This window comes from Macaca thibetana, chromosome 9 (genome assembly GCF_024542745.1).
Source record: "Macaca thibetana thibetana isolate TM-01 chromosome 9, ASM2454274v1, whole genome shotgun sequence".
In the NCBI taxonomy this organism is placed as follows: domain Eukaryota; kingdom Metazoa; phylum Chordata; class Mammalia; order Primates; family Cercopithecidae; genus Macaca; species Macaca thibetana.
The window spans coordinates 15,061,722-15,078,458 of NC_065586.1; the positions used below are offsets into that span (position 1 = coordinate 15,061,722).

The window sequence follows — 16,737 nt, forward strand, 5'->3', positions numbered from 1 at the left end:
CAGAGATCTCCTTGAACCAACTGCATATGTGCATTTCCGCTAACTCTGATCTCTCCCTTGCCCCATAGAAGGAAAAGCAGTAAGTCATACTTCTTTCTGGGCAGTCCAATTTGGGGCCCCTTATATTATGCTGTGTAGAGGCCAAGAAGAGCCTGGAGTTGGGACTTCAGCCTAAGTGCCCGCTGGTGATTTGCACAAAGTTCTTAGGAAGCAGAATGTCATGCCTGTAATCCCAGCACTTTGGGAGGCTGAGGCGGGCAGATCATAAGGTCAGGAGTTTGAGACCAGCCTGACCAACATGGTGAAATCCCATTTCTACTAAAGATACAAAAACTCAGCCAGGCGTGGTGGCACACCCCTGTAATCCTAGCTACTTGTGAGGCTGAGTCAGGAGACTCGCTTGAACCCGGGGGGTGGAGGTTGCAGTGAGCCGAGATTGTGCCATTGCATTCCAGCCTGGGCAACAAGAGTGAAACACCATCTCAAAAAAAAAAAAAAATAGAGGCCAGGCATGGTGGCTCACACGTGTAATCCCAGAACTTTGGGAAGCCGAGGTGGGCGGATCACAAGGTCAGGAGATTGAGACCATCCTGGCTAACATAGTGAAACCCCGTCTCTACTAAAAATACAAAAAAATTAGTCGGGCTTGGTGGCCAGCGCCTGTAGTCCCAGCTACTTGGGAGGCTGAGGCAGGAGAATGGTGTGAATCTGGGAGGCGGAGCTTGCAGTGAGCCGAGATCCTGCCACTGCACTCCAGCCTGGGCAACACAGCCAGACTCGTCTCAAAAAAAAAAGAAAAGGAAAGAAAGATAGAAGCAGAATGTTCTAAAAGGAAAGCTTCCCTCAGGCTGACAAATGAGTCAATTCTTTAGACTCAGGAAACAGTGATAAAAGCAGTTGTTTTTGCAGAAATAAAAGCTTTAAGGATTAGAGGGTTGCCTCTCCAACTAAAAGATACTGTGTACTATCTCACACTTTCTTAGCACAAGGAAATAACTGTATCAGGCCTAGGTACCGTTGGATAGAGTCCGGAAGCTGTCTGGAAGAGTTTGCAAGCTTGTGAAAGGTCTTACTACTGCACCGAAATATACACATGTGAATAACAGGAGAATTTTGCAGCTATCAAAAATAAGGGATACAATGGATGACATTCATTTCATCATCATTGGTAAACCTTCCAATACAAGAAATTAGCCAGTATTGTTCAGGTTGTTGTAATTAGCTGTGGTGGCCTTGCTGACTTTTAGAATATGATGTGTTTGAATTGTGCGGCTGAGGAGGCTGGGCCACACACATGCCATTGCTAGTATGTCTTTCAGCAGAAAAGGGAATTCCAGAAGGATGTATGCTCTGGTTTTCAAATGCTTCTGAGTCATCAGACCTTTCCTCAGCCAGCAAGAAGCTAAAGGGGTTCATCTACAGTGATTCCCTACTGCTCTGTATTAGCAGCTCAGTACTGGAGATGAATTCAACCTTCAGGTTTAATAAGGATTTTAGATTCTTCTAAGAATTTCTCATATCTGTCTCATACACCGAATTACTGCAGGCACCTGCAGAACCTGATTAGGTTCCCCACCCCATTTTCATCATCTGCTTTCAGAAAACTACTTCTTCACATTCAGATTGCTGGTAAAATTACTCTTTCCTCTCTTGCTGTTAAAATGACCTGAGAATCACCAACTGTTGGGGAAGAATGGGACAATCTGTCCATTGTCCCTCACACCCAATCAACTGTAAAGACTGATTAAAAACAAAAACAAAAACAAAAAAATGCTCACAACAAAACCCACCATGGCACCATGTCTAGGTTGCTTATAAGCAACTTCTAACAACTTTCAAGGAACAAGTAATCCCTACATTACATACACTGTTCCAGAGAAAAGAGAGGACAAGCTCTTCAACTCATTCTAACTTTACTATTGAAATAGGACAAGGACAGAGTAAGAAGAGGAAATTAATGGCCAACCGCAGTAGTAGTGAGTATGGAAGAAGATCCTAAGTAAAATATTAGCAAACTAGGGCTGGGCATGGTGACTCACACCTGTAATCTCAGCACTTTGGGAGGCTGAGGCGGATGGATTTTCTGAGCTCAGAAGTTCGAGACCAGCCTGGCCAACATGGTGAAACCCAGTCTCTACTGAAATACAAAAAATTAGCAGGGTGTGGTGGCATGCGCCTGTAGTTCCAGCTACTCGGGAGGCTGAGGCACAAGAATTGCTTGAACCCAAGAGGCGGAGGTTGCAGTGAGCAGAGATTGTGCCATTGCACTCCAGCCTGGGTGACAGAGCAAGACTCTGTCTCCAAAAAAAAATTTTTTTTTAATTGGGAAACTAAATCTAAAAACAGAGGTAGTCTCGCACAAATGGAAACCAAAAGAATGTGTCACTAGCAGACATACCTGAGACTGGCTAAAGGAATTTCTTCAAATAGAAAGGAAATGATAAAAGAAGGAATACTGAAGCATCAGGAAGGAGGGAAGAATAATAGAAAGAGCAGAAATTTGCTTAATGATGCTTATCCTCAAGCATCACTATAAATCAGTGTTACAAATCATACTTGATGATTAAAACAAAAATCATAATACTATCTGATATTTAAGACAATATTTTAAGGTGGAAAAGATAAAGTGACCTAAATAAAAGGTGACTCAAAGTAATAAATGTTGTTACCAATAGACTATAAGTCACATATATATATATATATAGTAATACTCATATCAACCATCATAAAAACTATGCAAATATACCCAAATGCACTATAAACAAAACAGAATCCTAAAATATATTCAAGTAACTCACAACAAGGCAAGAAAAAAGAAACAGAGATACAAGAACCAGAAGAAAAAGAAAGAAACCAAATAATCAAATGGCAGACTTAAGCTCTAACATACCAATAACCACCTTATATATAAGTGGTCTAAATACACCAATCAAAAGAAAGGTCGGTAGCGTGGGCAAAGAAACATGACCCAGCTATAGGCTGTTTCCAAAAACTCACTTCAAATTCAATAACATCAATAGTTGGAAAGTAAAAGGATGGAAAAAGACCAAACAATTTTTAAAAAGCAGGTCTGGTCATAGTAATCTACGATCAAGTATACTCCGGAGCAAGGAAAATTATTACAAAGAGAGGTATTACATTATGGTACAAAGATCAATCCACCAGCGGGACATAAAGACCCTAAATATACATGTGAGTATCAAACAAGAGCCCCAAAAGACATCAAGAAAAACCGACAGTGTTGGAAGGAGAAACAGACAAATCCACAATTATAGTTGGGGACTTCCATGCCCCTCTCATCAAGTGATAGAACTGCTAGACAGAAAATCAGCATGGAAACAGAACAGCTGAATAACTCAATTAATCAACATGATCCAACTGGCATACAAAGAACACTCAACCCAACAGTAGTGGTATACACATTTCATGCACCCATGGAATATTCATCAAGAAAGTCTATATCCCGAGTAATAAAACAAACCTCAAGAGCCTTAAAATAATCAAAACCATACAGTGTGTGTTCTTTAACTGTACTTGAATCAAACTAGAAATCCGTAATAGGGAGACAACAGAAAATCTCTAAACACGGCAAAATTGAATAGCACAATTTTAAGTAGGGGTGGGCTAAAGATGAAGTTTCAAAGGAAACCAAAAAATACATAGAAGTGAATGACAACGAAGATACAGCATATCAAAATATGTCAGAAATAGCTAAAGCAGTGCAAAGAGGGAAACTGATAGAACTAAATGCTTACTAGTAACAGGGAAAGGTCTCAAGTCAGTAAGTCCCTCCCTCAAGGAACTAGAAAAGAAGAGCAAAATAAACCCAAAGCAAGCAGAAGGAAGGAAAAAGTAAACATAAGGGTAGAAATCAATGACACTGAAAATATGAAAATAACAGGGAATATCCAACAAAAGTCTAGTTCTCTGGGAAATAAATCAATAGAGTGATAAAAGTCTAGCAAGATGGAAAAAAATAAAGAAAGAGAAGACATGAATCACCAATATCTGGGGTGAAACAAGAGATATCAGTACAGATCCCACAGCCACTAAAAGGATAACAAGGGAATACAATGAACAACTTTACACTCATACATTCAACAATTTAGAAGAAATGGACAAACTCCTCAAAAACTATTAAAACTCAACCAAGATGGAACAGATCATCTGAATGGTGCTATAACCATTAAAGACATTTAGTCCATTATTTAAAAACTCCCAAAAAAGAAACAGCTAAGCTCAGATCATTTCAACCGGAGAATTCTACCAAACATTTAAAGAATTAACACCAATTCTCAATTTCTTCCAGAAAATAGAAGAGGAAATAATACTTTCCAACTCCTATTATGAGACCACTATTATCTTGATATCTAAACCAGACAGATATTATAAAAAAGATACTCCAGAGAGATCTCTCTCATGAACTCAACAAATACTCAGCAAAATATCAGCAATCAAAACAACAATGTATAAAAATAATTATACACCATGACCAAGTGGATATTTTCTAGGAATGTAAGAGTGATCCAACATTTGAAAATCAATCAATGTAATCTTCCATATCAACAGATTAAAGGAGAAAAATCATATGATTACATCTACTGAAGCAGAAATAGCATGGGACAAAATCCAATGCCCATTCATAAGAACTCTCAGTAAGTTAGAAATAGAGGAGAATGACCTCAAATTGATTAGGAGCACCCACAAAAAAACCTACAGCTAACATCATACTTCATGGTGAAAGAGTAAATGCTTTTCCCCCACCATCAAGAACACGACGAGGACGTCAACCTTCCCCACTCTTTCTCAATAAAGCACTGGAAGATCTAGGTCCTGCATTAATGCAAGACCAAAAATAACGGCGTCGAGATTAGAAAGGAAGCAATAAAACCATCCCTATTTGCAGATGACACGTTATCTATGCAGAAATCCCAAGGAATCTACACACAAACTCCTGGAACCAGTAAGTGATTTCAGCACTGTGGTAGGACACAAACACACAGAAGAAAGCATTTCTACAGGCTAACAATGAACATGCAGAAATTGAAATTAAAAACATAACACCATCATAATCGCTCCAAAGGAAGTGAAATATCTAGCTATACACTTAAGAAAACATGTACAGGATCTGGGTGCTCTTAGAGAATGCTGATAAAAGAGATTTTAAAAGACTGAAAAAAATGTAGAGACATTCCATGTTCATGGATTGGAAGACTTTTCAATTATGCTCACATTAATCCATCAGTGTAATGTAATCCCTATCAAAGTGCCAGCAAGGTATTCTGTAGACAAAAATAAGCTTATTCTAAAATGTATATACAAAAGGCAAAGGAAATAGGTTAATTAAAATGATCTTGACAGACAAGAATAAAGTGGGAGGAATTACTCTACCTGATACTAAGGCTTCCTATGTAGCTATGGCAACCAGGTCAGTGTGGTATTAGTGAAGGGACAGACATGGAGATCAATGAAATAGAATAGAGGACCCAGAAAGGAACACAATACAAAGTGTTAATATTCAGCATATAAAAAACCTTTCACAGGCTGAGTGCGATGGCTCACACCTATAATTCCAGCACTTTGGGAGGCCAAGGCGGGCGGATCACCTGAGGTCAAGAGTTTGAGACCAGCCTGACCAACATGGTGAAACCCCAACTCTACTAACAATACAAAAATTAGCTGGGCGTGGTGGCACACGCCTGTAATCCCAGCTACTCGGAAGGCTGAGGCAGGAGAATCGCTTGAACCTGGGAGGCAGAGGTTGCAGTGAGCCGAGATTGCGCCATTGCACTCCAGCCTGGGCAACAAGTGCAAAACTGCATCTCAAAAAACAAAACAAAACAAAACAAAACAAAATTTCATAAATCAGTAAGAAGACTACAGTCAAAAAGAAAAAACATGCAAGCGATATAAATAGCAAATTCATAAAAGAAATAAACATGGCTAACATATTTATGAGATACTCAAATTCAGCAATAATGAGGATATACATTAACAACAAGATACTGTTCCATACTCATTGGGTGGGCCTAAATTTAAAATCTGACCATACCCACGTCTTGTGAGGATGTGAGGAAACAGGAACTCTCTTACACTGCTCAGAACCTTATTGTGGTGAGTTATTTGGCAATTTCTAATAATGTGAAAGGTGGGTCCGACCACAGACTCTAATTATATGCCCTGGAGAGCAGTTCTCAAACTGTGATCTGTGAACCCTGTGGGTACCTGAGACCCTTTCAGAAATCTGTGAGGTCAAAATTATTTTCATAACACTAAGAAGCTGTTTGCCTTATTGATGTTACCATCAGCATCAACAGTGCAAAAGCAGTGCTGTGGGTAAAACTGATGGTGCCTTAGCACAAAACAAGACAATGGCACCAGCCCATACTTGTGGTCATCATATTCCTCAACACCACACCCTCAGGGTTCAACAAATGTCAGTTTCACTTAAGCATGTCCTTGATAGAGTATGAAGAATTCTTCATCTTATTAACTCTCAACCCTTTAGTATGCATCTTTGTAATGTTCTGTGACGAAATGGAAGGAAGTGTGTGTAAATACTTCTGCTGCGCACTAAACACAAAGGGTGCTTCAAGGAGAAGCTTTATGTTTATCACCTTGTCTTTACCTCCACTACAAACGTGTCAATGATGTGCTCCCGGGGGAGAAACCAGTGGGCCACTTCCTCTTCATCCATCACTGGAGCCAGATGAAACTGCTTCAGGTAAGTGTTGATTAATTCTCGAACTGATTTGATATCTTTTGGTTCCATTGGTCTCAAACCTGAAGTCTTTGTAACCTTGTTGGAGGGAAAACAAAACAAATCCAGAAGTTCAGGTAGAAGACGAGTGAAATGACTTTGCGCTCAACGTGTGGTCTGCAGACCGGCAGAATGAGCAGCATGCGGGAGCTTGTTGGAGCTGCAGAGCCCGGCCCTGCCCCAGAGCTAACGAATCCGAATCTGCAACTTGACAAGATTCCCTCGCGATTTGTACACACATTAAGGTTTAAGGAGAGCTGGGTTAAAATATAGGCGAGACAGACAATGTGTTGTATCTTCTTATCTGTGTGGCAAGTCTTTGGTCAGTATTGGCCATGACCCAAACAAAAATCAAAGGGAACACTACAAGCTCGTGATGTATGCCAATACCCAAAATACACCAATGCATATACCGATGCCAACAATGTTAACAGTCTACAAGATGGGATGTAGCCATCTTAACATGACTTCTGGAGTACAGGCAGCCCTCCATATCCACTGGTTGTGTATCTGTGGGTTCAACCAACCTTAGGTGAAAAATATTAGGGGAAAAAAAACTGGAGAGTTGTATCTGTGCCGATCGTGTACAGACTTTTTTTCTTGTCATTATTTCTTAAAAATGCAGTGTAACAACTACTTACATAACATTTAGATTGTATTTGGCCTTATAAGTAATGCAGAGATGATTTAAAGTATACAGGAAACGGGGGCGTGGTGGCTCATGCCTGTAATCCCAGAACTTTGGGAGGCTGACGCTGGTGGATCATTTGAGGTCAGAAGTTCGAGACCAGCTTGGCCAACATGGTGAAACCCTGTCTCTACCAAAAATGTAAAAATTAGCCAGGCATGGTGACAGGCAAGTGTAATCCCAGCTACTCAGGAGGCTGAGGCAGGAGAATCGTTTGAACCTGGGAGGCGGAGGCTGCAGTAAGCCAAGATCACACCACTGCACCCCAGCCTGGGAGACAGGGCGGGATTCCATCTCAAAAATAAACAAATAAATAAATAAAATAAAGTATACAGGAGGATGTGCATACATTATATGCAAATACACAATGCTCTGCCATCTTACATAAGGGACTTGAGCGCCCAAGGATTCTGGTATCTGAGGGGTCCTAGAACCAATCCCTCATGGTTTCTGAGGGATGCTTTAAAACTGCCAAGTCTGACATTTTGAAAACACAACTGAGCAACTTGTTTTGTTATTCAATAGCCCATTAAAAGCGTGTGGTGATTTTGTTCTCTTGAACAAAAATGATACGGGAGTAAATCATATCAGGCTGGGATGGGAAGGCAAGCATCGTTCATAGCCAAGTATTTTCTAAAAGCAAACGGGTTTACGGCCATACCACCCTGAAAGCGTCTATCTCGTCTAACGGCAAATGGCTGCCAGGGACACGGCCTAGCCTCTCTTGCCACATCTTCTGGGTAAAGGTGATCAGGGTAGGTGTTTTATCACTACTCCAGGGCTTTACAGTTTAAAAAATTAAGCCATAGGAATAAAAAATCTAAAAGTCAGGACAGGTCCCCATTTGAATTTGTTCAACTGTTGTCCTCATAAAAGCCCCTGACATCACTTTGCTCTCCAGAACTGTTCAGAGGCCGGGGGACTTGAGACTAAAAGTCAGAAAGCCCAACAAACAATTTTAAACTGAGAAATACAGGTTTATTTTTTTCTGTAAACCTGATTTTTTTCCCCCTTGGAGAAATACTAGATACATTTTAAGAGATGAATAATCTGTATATACATTTTGCTACTCTACTTTTTCTGCCCTAAATGATTTCTAAATATTTTTTAAAATTTTATATAATCTAGCAGTTCCACTCTTAAGAAATTTTTTTAAATGAAAAACTTCCTGTAGAATTAGGTCATTATAATTCCTGCATGCCCCCAGGTAGAAGCCCAAGGGGGAAACCAGGGCTTTTTTTTTGAGATGGAGTCTCACTTTTGTTGCCCAGGCTGGAGTGCAATGGTGCGATCTCGGTTCACTGCAACCTCCACCTCCTGGGTTCAAGCGATTCTCCTGCCTCAGCCTCCTGAGTAACTGGGATTACAGGCACCTGCCACCACACCCGGCTAATTTTGTACTTTTAGTAGAGACAGGGTTTCACCACATTGGCCAGGCTGGTCTCCAATGCCTGACCTCAGGTGATCTGCCCACCTCAGCCTCCCAAAGTGCTGGGATTACAGGCGTGAGCCACCACACCAGGCCAAGGAAAATAGGTTTTCTCTTGAGTGCCAGCTCTCATCAACTATTAGCTGTGCTGAGGTTTCTAAGCTTCAGTGACACACAGTGCTGACTGATTATCGATTAGTTAGGGGAAAGGGGAATGGGAGGTGCATGCTCTATATTTATAGACCAACAGTCCTCAGCTGAATATTTACTATAGGCCATTCTATTATGATTTATGTCATCTCGAAAGCACTGCAGCTAAAATACCATTTAATAATATAAATTTAGAGAATTTAAGTCCTTCACATTTAACAGGCAACGCATACCTTTAGTCTTTCTGTAGCTCTCAAAACCAATGAGTCAGAAACATCCAGATCTCCACTGGAAATAAATAAGCACTTCTAAATGCTAGTGGGAAAACCAAAACCATATAAAATATATATCATAGTCATTAAAAAAATTAGTTTCTGCTATGAGGCAGACTTAGCTTGATAAATTTCAAATAGCCTTTCTCAATATCAGAATTTTTTTTCTTTTGTTACTAGTTCAGTAACAATCAACAATATCAAGCAATTAGATGAATTAATGAGAGCCACAGGATATACGATATCTGTTAATAGAGAACATTCAGAAATGAAGAAAACATTTCCCAACTTCCTTCTAGAGCAAAACATTCTTCTGGAGCACAATTCTCATTCATTAAATATCCAACTGTGAAACCACTAAAGGAACTGCCCAGCAGATACCCTTAAAGCAGCAGTTTTCAAATATTTCGGTCTTGGGACCCTTTTACACTCTTTTTTTTTTTTTTTTTTTTAGATAGAGTCTCACTCTGTCACCCAGGCTGGAGTGCAGTGGTGCGATCTCAGCTCACTGCAACCTCTGCCTCCTGGGTTCAAGTGATTTGATCCTGCCGCAGCTTCCCAAGTAGCTGGGATTACAGGCACGTGCCACCACACCCAGCTAATTTTTTGTATTTTTAGTAGAGACGGGGTTTTATCGTGTTATCCAGGATGGTCTCGATCTCCTGACCTTGTAATCCGCCCGCCTCAGTCTCTCAAAGTGCTGAGATGACAGGCATGGGCCACTGCTCCTGGCCTGCACTATTAATAATGATTGAGTACCTCCAAAGAGCTTTGCTTATGTGGGCTATTCATATATCCACACTTACCATATTAGAAATCAAAACTGAGAACATTTTTAAACAAAAGACTACAGAAATACACATGCCACATGGCCTCTAGAAGACTTCACAGTATACTTAGAAGAGAATGAAAGTGAGAAAAATAAATATTAGTGTTATTATGAAAATAGTAACAAAAAAAAATGACTGCATGAATTCAAAGATCTTGGGGGACTTCCAGAGGTCCCTGGGCCACACTTTGAGAACTGTTATCTTAGGTCTCTAAAGGTTAGAAAAATAAGTAGCAGAATTTAGACAAGCAATATGTTGTCTAAATTCAGGTAAAAAGTATCCTAAGTTTGGCAACTTATAAGCATTTTGAACAAATTTTTACAGAAGCATTAAAGCATAAGAGCACACTAAGATGTATCAGCTATAAAAAAATAGAAAGTCCTAGAAAACAGGGTAAGAATATTTACATTTGCTGACTAATAGCTAAAATAATCTGTGTAACAATGAAATACTGCCGGGCGTGGTGGCTCACGCCTGTAATCTCAGCACTTTGGGAGGCCAAGGTGGGCGGATCACAAGATCAAGAGATCGAGACCATCCTGGCCAACATGATGAAACCCCGTCTCTACTAAAAATACAAAAATTAGCTGGGTGTGGTGGCACGTGGCTGTAGTCCCAGCTACTCAGGAGGTTGAGGCAGGAGAATTGCTTGAATCCGGGAGGCGGAGGTTGCGGTGAGCCAAGATCGCGTCACTGCACTCCAGCCTGGCGACAGAGCGAGACTTCATCTCACGGAAAAAAAAAAAAAAAAAAAAAAAAAAGAAATAACTTTTGAAAAGCAAAACAAACACTCAAATTATAACTCTTGTCCTCAGAAAGTAGGAGGGCTGTTAGGTTTAGGTGAAAATGGCTAGCTTCCGTATAATGGAATAGTGAAGCGGTCGTGTTTTCTGAGAGTTTGATAAAACACAGAGAATCATTTCCAGTAACTGAGAAAAATCTCAGTTTCATAAGCAAACTCTGTATCTGAATCAGATATCCTTTCCCATGGCCCAACTAATATGCATGATTCATTGGCCTCTATGTGCATTGAAATCTGTGTAAAATCTGCTTGTAAGTACATAAGCAAATGAAGCTCAGAGCTCTATTAAAAAACAGTAGTGTTATCTGTCAAGTATATGGTGCAAACCATTTGAGAGCCAAGATTCCAGAGGAGAGATGTAAGCAATGATTATGGCTATTTGTATGATTCAAAAAGGAGCAGAGAGAATGCTAAACACTTAAAAAACCATCTAATGCCACTGAATATAGAAGACCTTATATGCCTTGACATATCTTAGCAAGCGCATCCTCCTCGCAGAACAGTGCTAGGACCTTAGTGGATCATTCTCTGACTTCTCCTGCTTTTTCTTTTTATCGACATCAAATTACCTTTCATTGATACAGACGCGCAAAATCGAACTTGGAAATACTCAACACCAAATCAAACAAAACAAAACAAAATCATCCCAAACACTGAAAGCGTAGGGAGGCATGGCAAGGCGTGTTTCTTGGGGAAACCTTAGTATTTTAGGTTAACAGTTGTGAACGGCGCAGACTCTGCAACAGCTCTGCTTCTGGCCAGCAGACTCTGAGCAAGTCAATCTTGTGTACTCATGGCCCCTTCTGTGCTATGGGGATAATGACCCATCCTCCTGTGGCTGTTATGATTAGTAAATGAGACTGTTATGAGGCTGTTAAATGTCTAGTATAACGCTGGCCACAATGAATGTTAGCTCCTATATTCAAAAGTCCATGAAAAAGACATAAAGCTGGCACTCCTATAAGCAAAAACAGCAACGATGAAGCAGAAAATGAGACTGATCTGTACAGCAAAAGCTGTATTCCATAAGGAGGCTTTTATGCTGAATGGTACAAAAACGTTCTTAAATGATTTGACTGCTAGCAGTGGCATTACCCATCTGGGCCCACAGGAGAGGAAGGGGCATCTGGTACATGCAGTACTGTCCAGTTTAACTCAAGAGGCAGACACCCAAGGGACTGCTGTCAGCACCTTCCAATTTCATAATATCTGTACTTTAATCTCTCTTTTATTATATTAATTTACTCTTAATTTTCCTTTCCTTTCCTATGACTTAAAAGGGGGAAAGGAGATTGGGGAAAGCCAATGAGAGCTGTTTGCACCTTGACAATCGTCCTTTTCTGCCTTGATTTATGCTGTAATGTACCCACAGTAAGACATTTAGTGGGGCTGAGCCATGGTGTCCCCACAGTGGGTCATGTTAGAGGGGATGGCAGAGGCAGAGGGAGCTAACAGGGACACACGGAGGTCTGGGGCCTGCATCCCAAGCCCTCCACTTAGTAATATTAACACATCCTTGCCTAAGTGTCAACCATCATGCACCTCAGTTTCTTCATCTGTAAAATGGGGATAAGAAGTACTAACTTCAAAAGGTTGCTGTGAGAATAAATTGAATAATGTATTTGAAAGCACTTCATAAATTTCAGTTTATGGGTGCGGGAAAGGCAGTCACTATCACAGCATGACTGGAACAGGACCACTACCAGGAGCCCAGGCTCACTGGAAGTAAGATGCCACAGTCTGGTTTCCTAATCAATGCCTATACCCATGAGAAGACTGACTCTTGTACAAAAATATTAAGGCTGATGAATGGAGTCAAGTCAAAAATACTTCTAGCACCTTAAGAAAATCATCATGAGTAAACCAATGATATGTGCTAAAACTCCTCATTCATCACTCCATCGTAGGCAACCTACATGTAAGTGTGTGTTTTCCTTGTACATAAGCTAGGCTGCTTCAGGTTCTCTTTGAAATTTAGAGAGACCAAAGTGGAACAGCATTCACCCACGGTGAAAAAAGCAGGCATGCTTGAAGTTTTTATTCCTTTTTTTTTTTTTGAGATGGAGTCTTGCTCTGTGGCCAGGCTGGAGTGCAATGGCGCAATCTTGGCTCACTGCAACCTCCGCCTCCCAGGTTCAAGTGATTCTCCTGCCTCAGCCTCCCTAGTAGCTGGGACTACAGGCGCATGCCACCATGTACAGCTAATTTTTTAATTTTTAGTAGAGACGGGGTTTCACCATGTTGGCCAGGGTGGTGTCGATCTCTTGACCTTGTCAGCCGCCTGCCTCGGCCTCCCAAAGTGCTGGGATTACAGGCATGAGCCACCGTGCCTGGCCAAAGATTTTATTTCAATTCACACGTCACAACACTTCAAACAAAAGATCCCACCAGTGGTGCACAGATTTTAAGATGGCCCCCACGGATCCCACCTCCTGGGGTTCACGCCTGTGTGATCTGCTCCTGTTACGTGTGGGCAGGACCTGTCATTTGGTTCTAACCAACAGAAATGACAATGGTAGCTGGGCGCAGTGGCTCATACCTATAATCCCAGCACTTTCAGAGGCCGAGGCGGGAGGATCACCTGAGGTCAGGAGTTCGAGACCAGCTTGACTAACATAGTGAAACCCCGTCTCTACTAAAAATACAAAAATTAGTTGGACATGGTAGTGCATGCCTGTAGTCCCAGCTAGTTGGGAGGCTGAGGCAGGAGAATCGCTTGAACCCAGGAGGCAGAGGTTGCAGTGAGCTGAGATTGTGCCACCGCACTCCAGCCTGGACAACAGAGTGAGACTCCATCTTTAAAAAAAAAAAAAAAAGAAATGGCAGTGGCGACTGGATGTCACTTTCATGAATCATCTGCATAAGGTTCTGGCTTCCATCTGGCCAGCAGATTCTCTCTATAGACTCTCTCTCTCACTGGCTTTGACGAATAAGCTGCCATGCTGTGAGCTGCCCTATGGAGAACCCAACATGGCAAAGAACTGAGGCCCTTGGTCCAACAGCCAGTGAGGAACTCAATCCTGCCAACAACTACAGGAGCCCGGAAATGGATCCTTCCCTAGTCAAGTTTCAGATGAGACCCCAGCCCTGGCTGACACCTGGGTGGCAGCTTCAGGAAAGACCCTGAATGAAGCACAGGACTCAGCTAAGCTGTGACTGGATTTCTGGCCCACAGAAGCTGTGTGATAATAAATGTTGTTTTAAGCAGCTCAGTTTGTGGTCATTTTTTACATGGCCATAGATAACTAATATACCAGCCAAGCCCCAAATAAAGCCAAGTCTGGAAAGCAAATTTATTTGTTTCCCTATTCAAAATGATAACTTGGCCGGGCGTGGTGGCTCACACCTGTAATCCCAGCACTTTGGGACCTGGAGGCAGGCGGATCACGAGGTCAGGAGTTCGAGACCAGCCTGGCTAACACGGTGAAACCCCATCTCTATTAAAAATACAAAAATCAGCTGGGCGTGGTGGCGCACACCTGTAATTCCAGCTATTTGGGAGGCTAAAGCAGGAGAATTGCTTGAACCCGGGAGGTGGAGGTTGCAACGAACTGACATCAAGCCACTGCACTCCAGCCTGGGTAACAGAGCAAGACTCCGTCTCAAAAATAAAAATATTAAAAAATTACAAAAATAACTTTTCGGCTGGGTGCCGTGGCTCATGCCTGTAATCCCAGCACCTTGGGAGGCTGAAGCAGGTAGGTTCACTTGAGGTCAGGAGTCTGAAGCCAGCCTGGCCAACATGGTGAAACCCCGTCTCTATTAAAAATATAAAAATTAGCCAGGTGTGGTGGTGGGTGCCTGTAGTCCCAGCTACTTGGGAGGCTGAGTGGGGAGAATCGCTTGAACCTGGGAGGCTGAGGTTGCAGTGAGCTGAGATTGTGCCATTGCACTCCAGCCTGGGCGACAGAGCAAGACTCTGTCTCAAAAAAAAATAAAAATAAAAATAATAATGACAACTTTTCACATTGAGAACGAGATAGTTTAAGAAGATGGTAATTTAATGAGACATGATTTCCGCTCCCTGGGTCTCTCCTCTATACCTGATTCCTGAGTTCCAAAGCATTAAGAAATCAGCAGCCTGGACTTTTCTTCCTTCTTACTTAACAGACTGTAAATTCCCCACATTTCAAAACTTACTTGCCTTGAGTTCAGTCTCATCCAACTACCAACGGAACAACTTTAAGAGCCTTAGGAAAAAAGGAAAGACTGGTATTTCCAAACAAACTCCCTACCTTCCCTAGCTCCCGAGTTCCATGAAATCTCTTTTGCTCCATATTCACTTCCTCAGACACGAGTCAGTTTTTAGACGCCTGCAAATAATTCTTTTCTGCATTAAAAGCATCAGTTGTTACAGCTTCAAAAAACTGCAAATCATTCTTACTTACATCTGGAAGTCTGTATAGTTTCATTGTTCTCTGTAAAGTCATATTTCTACTCAAGTGAGAAAATTTCACTTCTACCAGTTTTCTGGGGTTTAGTGATCGATGCCAGTATCTGGAATACAATAAAGGTTTTAAAATCTAATTGATTTCTAACTCTACAAGTTTCACTCTTTGTCTCAGCTTGGCTGTTACATAAGCATTTACTACTTACTTTTTTTTTTGAGACAGACCCTCTGTACTAGACAGAGGCCCTCATCCTACATCATCATTTTATCAGTCAATTTTTAATCTCTAGAATGTATCTTGTACTCCTAGTTATGTTCTTCTGGAGTTTGTGACCTTTCATCTTTTTCACTAAAAAGAAATCTTAAAACTGCAAAAGAAATATTAATTGGGCGCGATGGCTCACGCCTGTAATCCCAGCACTTTGGGAGGCTGAGGTGGGCAGATCACTTGAGGCCAGGAGTTCGAGACCAGCCTAGCCAACATGGTGAAACCCCATCTCTACTAAACATACAAAAATTAGCCGGGCGTGATAGTGTGCGCCTGTAATCCCAGCTACTCGGGAGGCTGAGGCAGGAGAATTGCTTGAACCCGGGAGGCGGAGGTTGCAGCAGTGAGCCGAGATCACGCCACTGCACTCCAGCATGGGCAACAGAGCAAGAGTATCTCAGACACACACAAAAAAGAAATATTAATCATAGCCAGGTTTCCAAGTGTTTAAGGACCATCACTGATTCTACAAAAGGCCAATCAGAAAGTTTAAAAACATGAAAATAAATCCCCTAAATTAGTAGCCTTCACTTTTACAGACTACACACCAAAGAAAACAACTTTTTGAGAAACTAGCTTAAATTTCTTAAGTGATTCCAGGCTCTGGGATAAATGATTTGTATTAAAATATACCCGTGAAGTCTAGCATTCCACTTACTTAACGAATGTAATAATTTAATAGGATATAGTAATTTCATCCTATTTAAGTCAATAGTTTCATCCTATTTAAGTCAATAAAAACAGTGGTGAGGGGTGGGGAGATAAACTCCAATGTTTTAGAAACAGGTTAGTCTTGTGGCAATCTGATAATTTTCTCACTGGAATAACCTTTGAAAGCTTGAATAGTGCAGACGAAGTTGTAAAAACAGAGCTTAGGTCTCCCTACATCTGAGCCTTTTGAATGGATGCTTAACAGACTTTCAGGACACTTTGGCGGTGCTGCAAAGCACGGCAGAAAACTAAGCTTTGGGGTGGAAAGAAAATGGTATGACATTGGAATTTCAAGATCATCATGTCCTAGGTTTTCCCATGAAGAGACAGCACCCATCTTTCACATGGAATAGACTTAGAAGTATAGATCCACACGAGGTCAGGAGTTTGAGACCAGCCTGACCAACATGTTGAAACCCTGCCTCTACTAAAAATAC

At 41.4% G+C, this 16,737-nt stretch overlaps 1 protein-coding gene across 6 annotated transcripts in view; it reads right to left on the minus strand.

The window, feature by feature from the left end:
- Positions 1–16,737, minus strand: part of NMT2 (N-myristoyltransferase 2) — a 62,159-nt gene that overhangs the window by 5,363 nt on the left and 40,059 nt on the right. For all 6 annotated transcript variants that reach the window (XM_050803298.1, XM_050803296.1, XM_050803300.1 and 3 more), the window contains 2 exons: positions 15,320–15,428; positions 6,629–6,799 (listed from right to left, as the gene is read on the minus strand). In XM_050803298.1, coding sequence (XP_050659255.1) covers positions 6,629–6,799; positions 15,320–15,428 — 280 coding nt within the window. The remainder of the gene's footprint in view (positions 1–6,628; positions 6,800–15,319; positions 15,429–16,737) is intronic.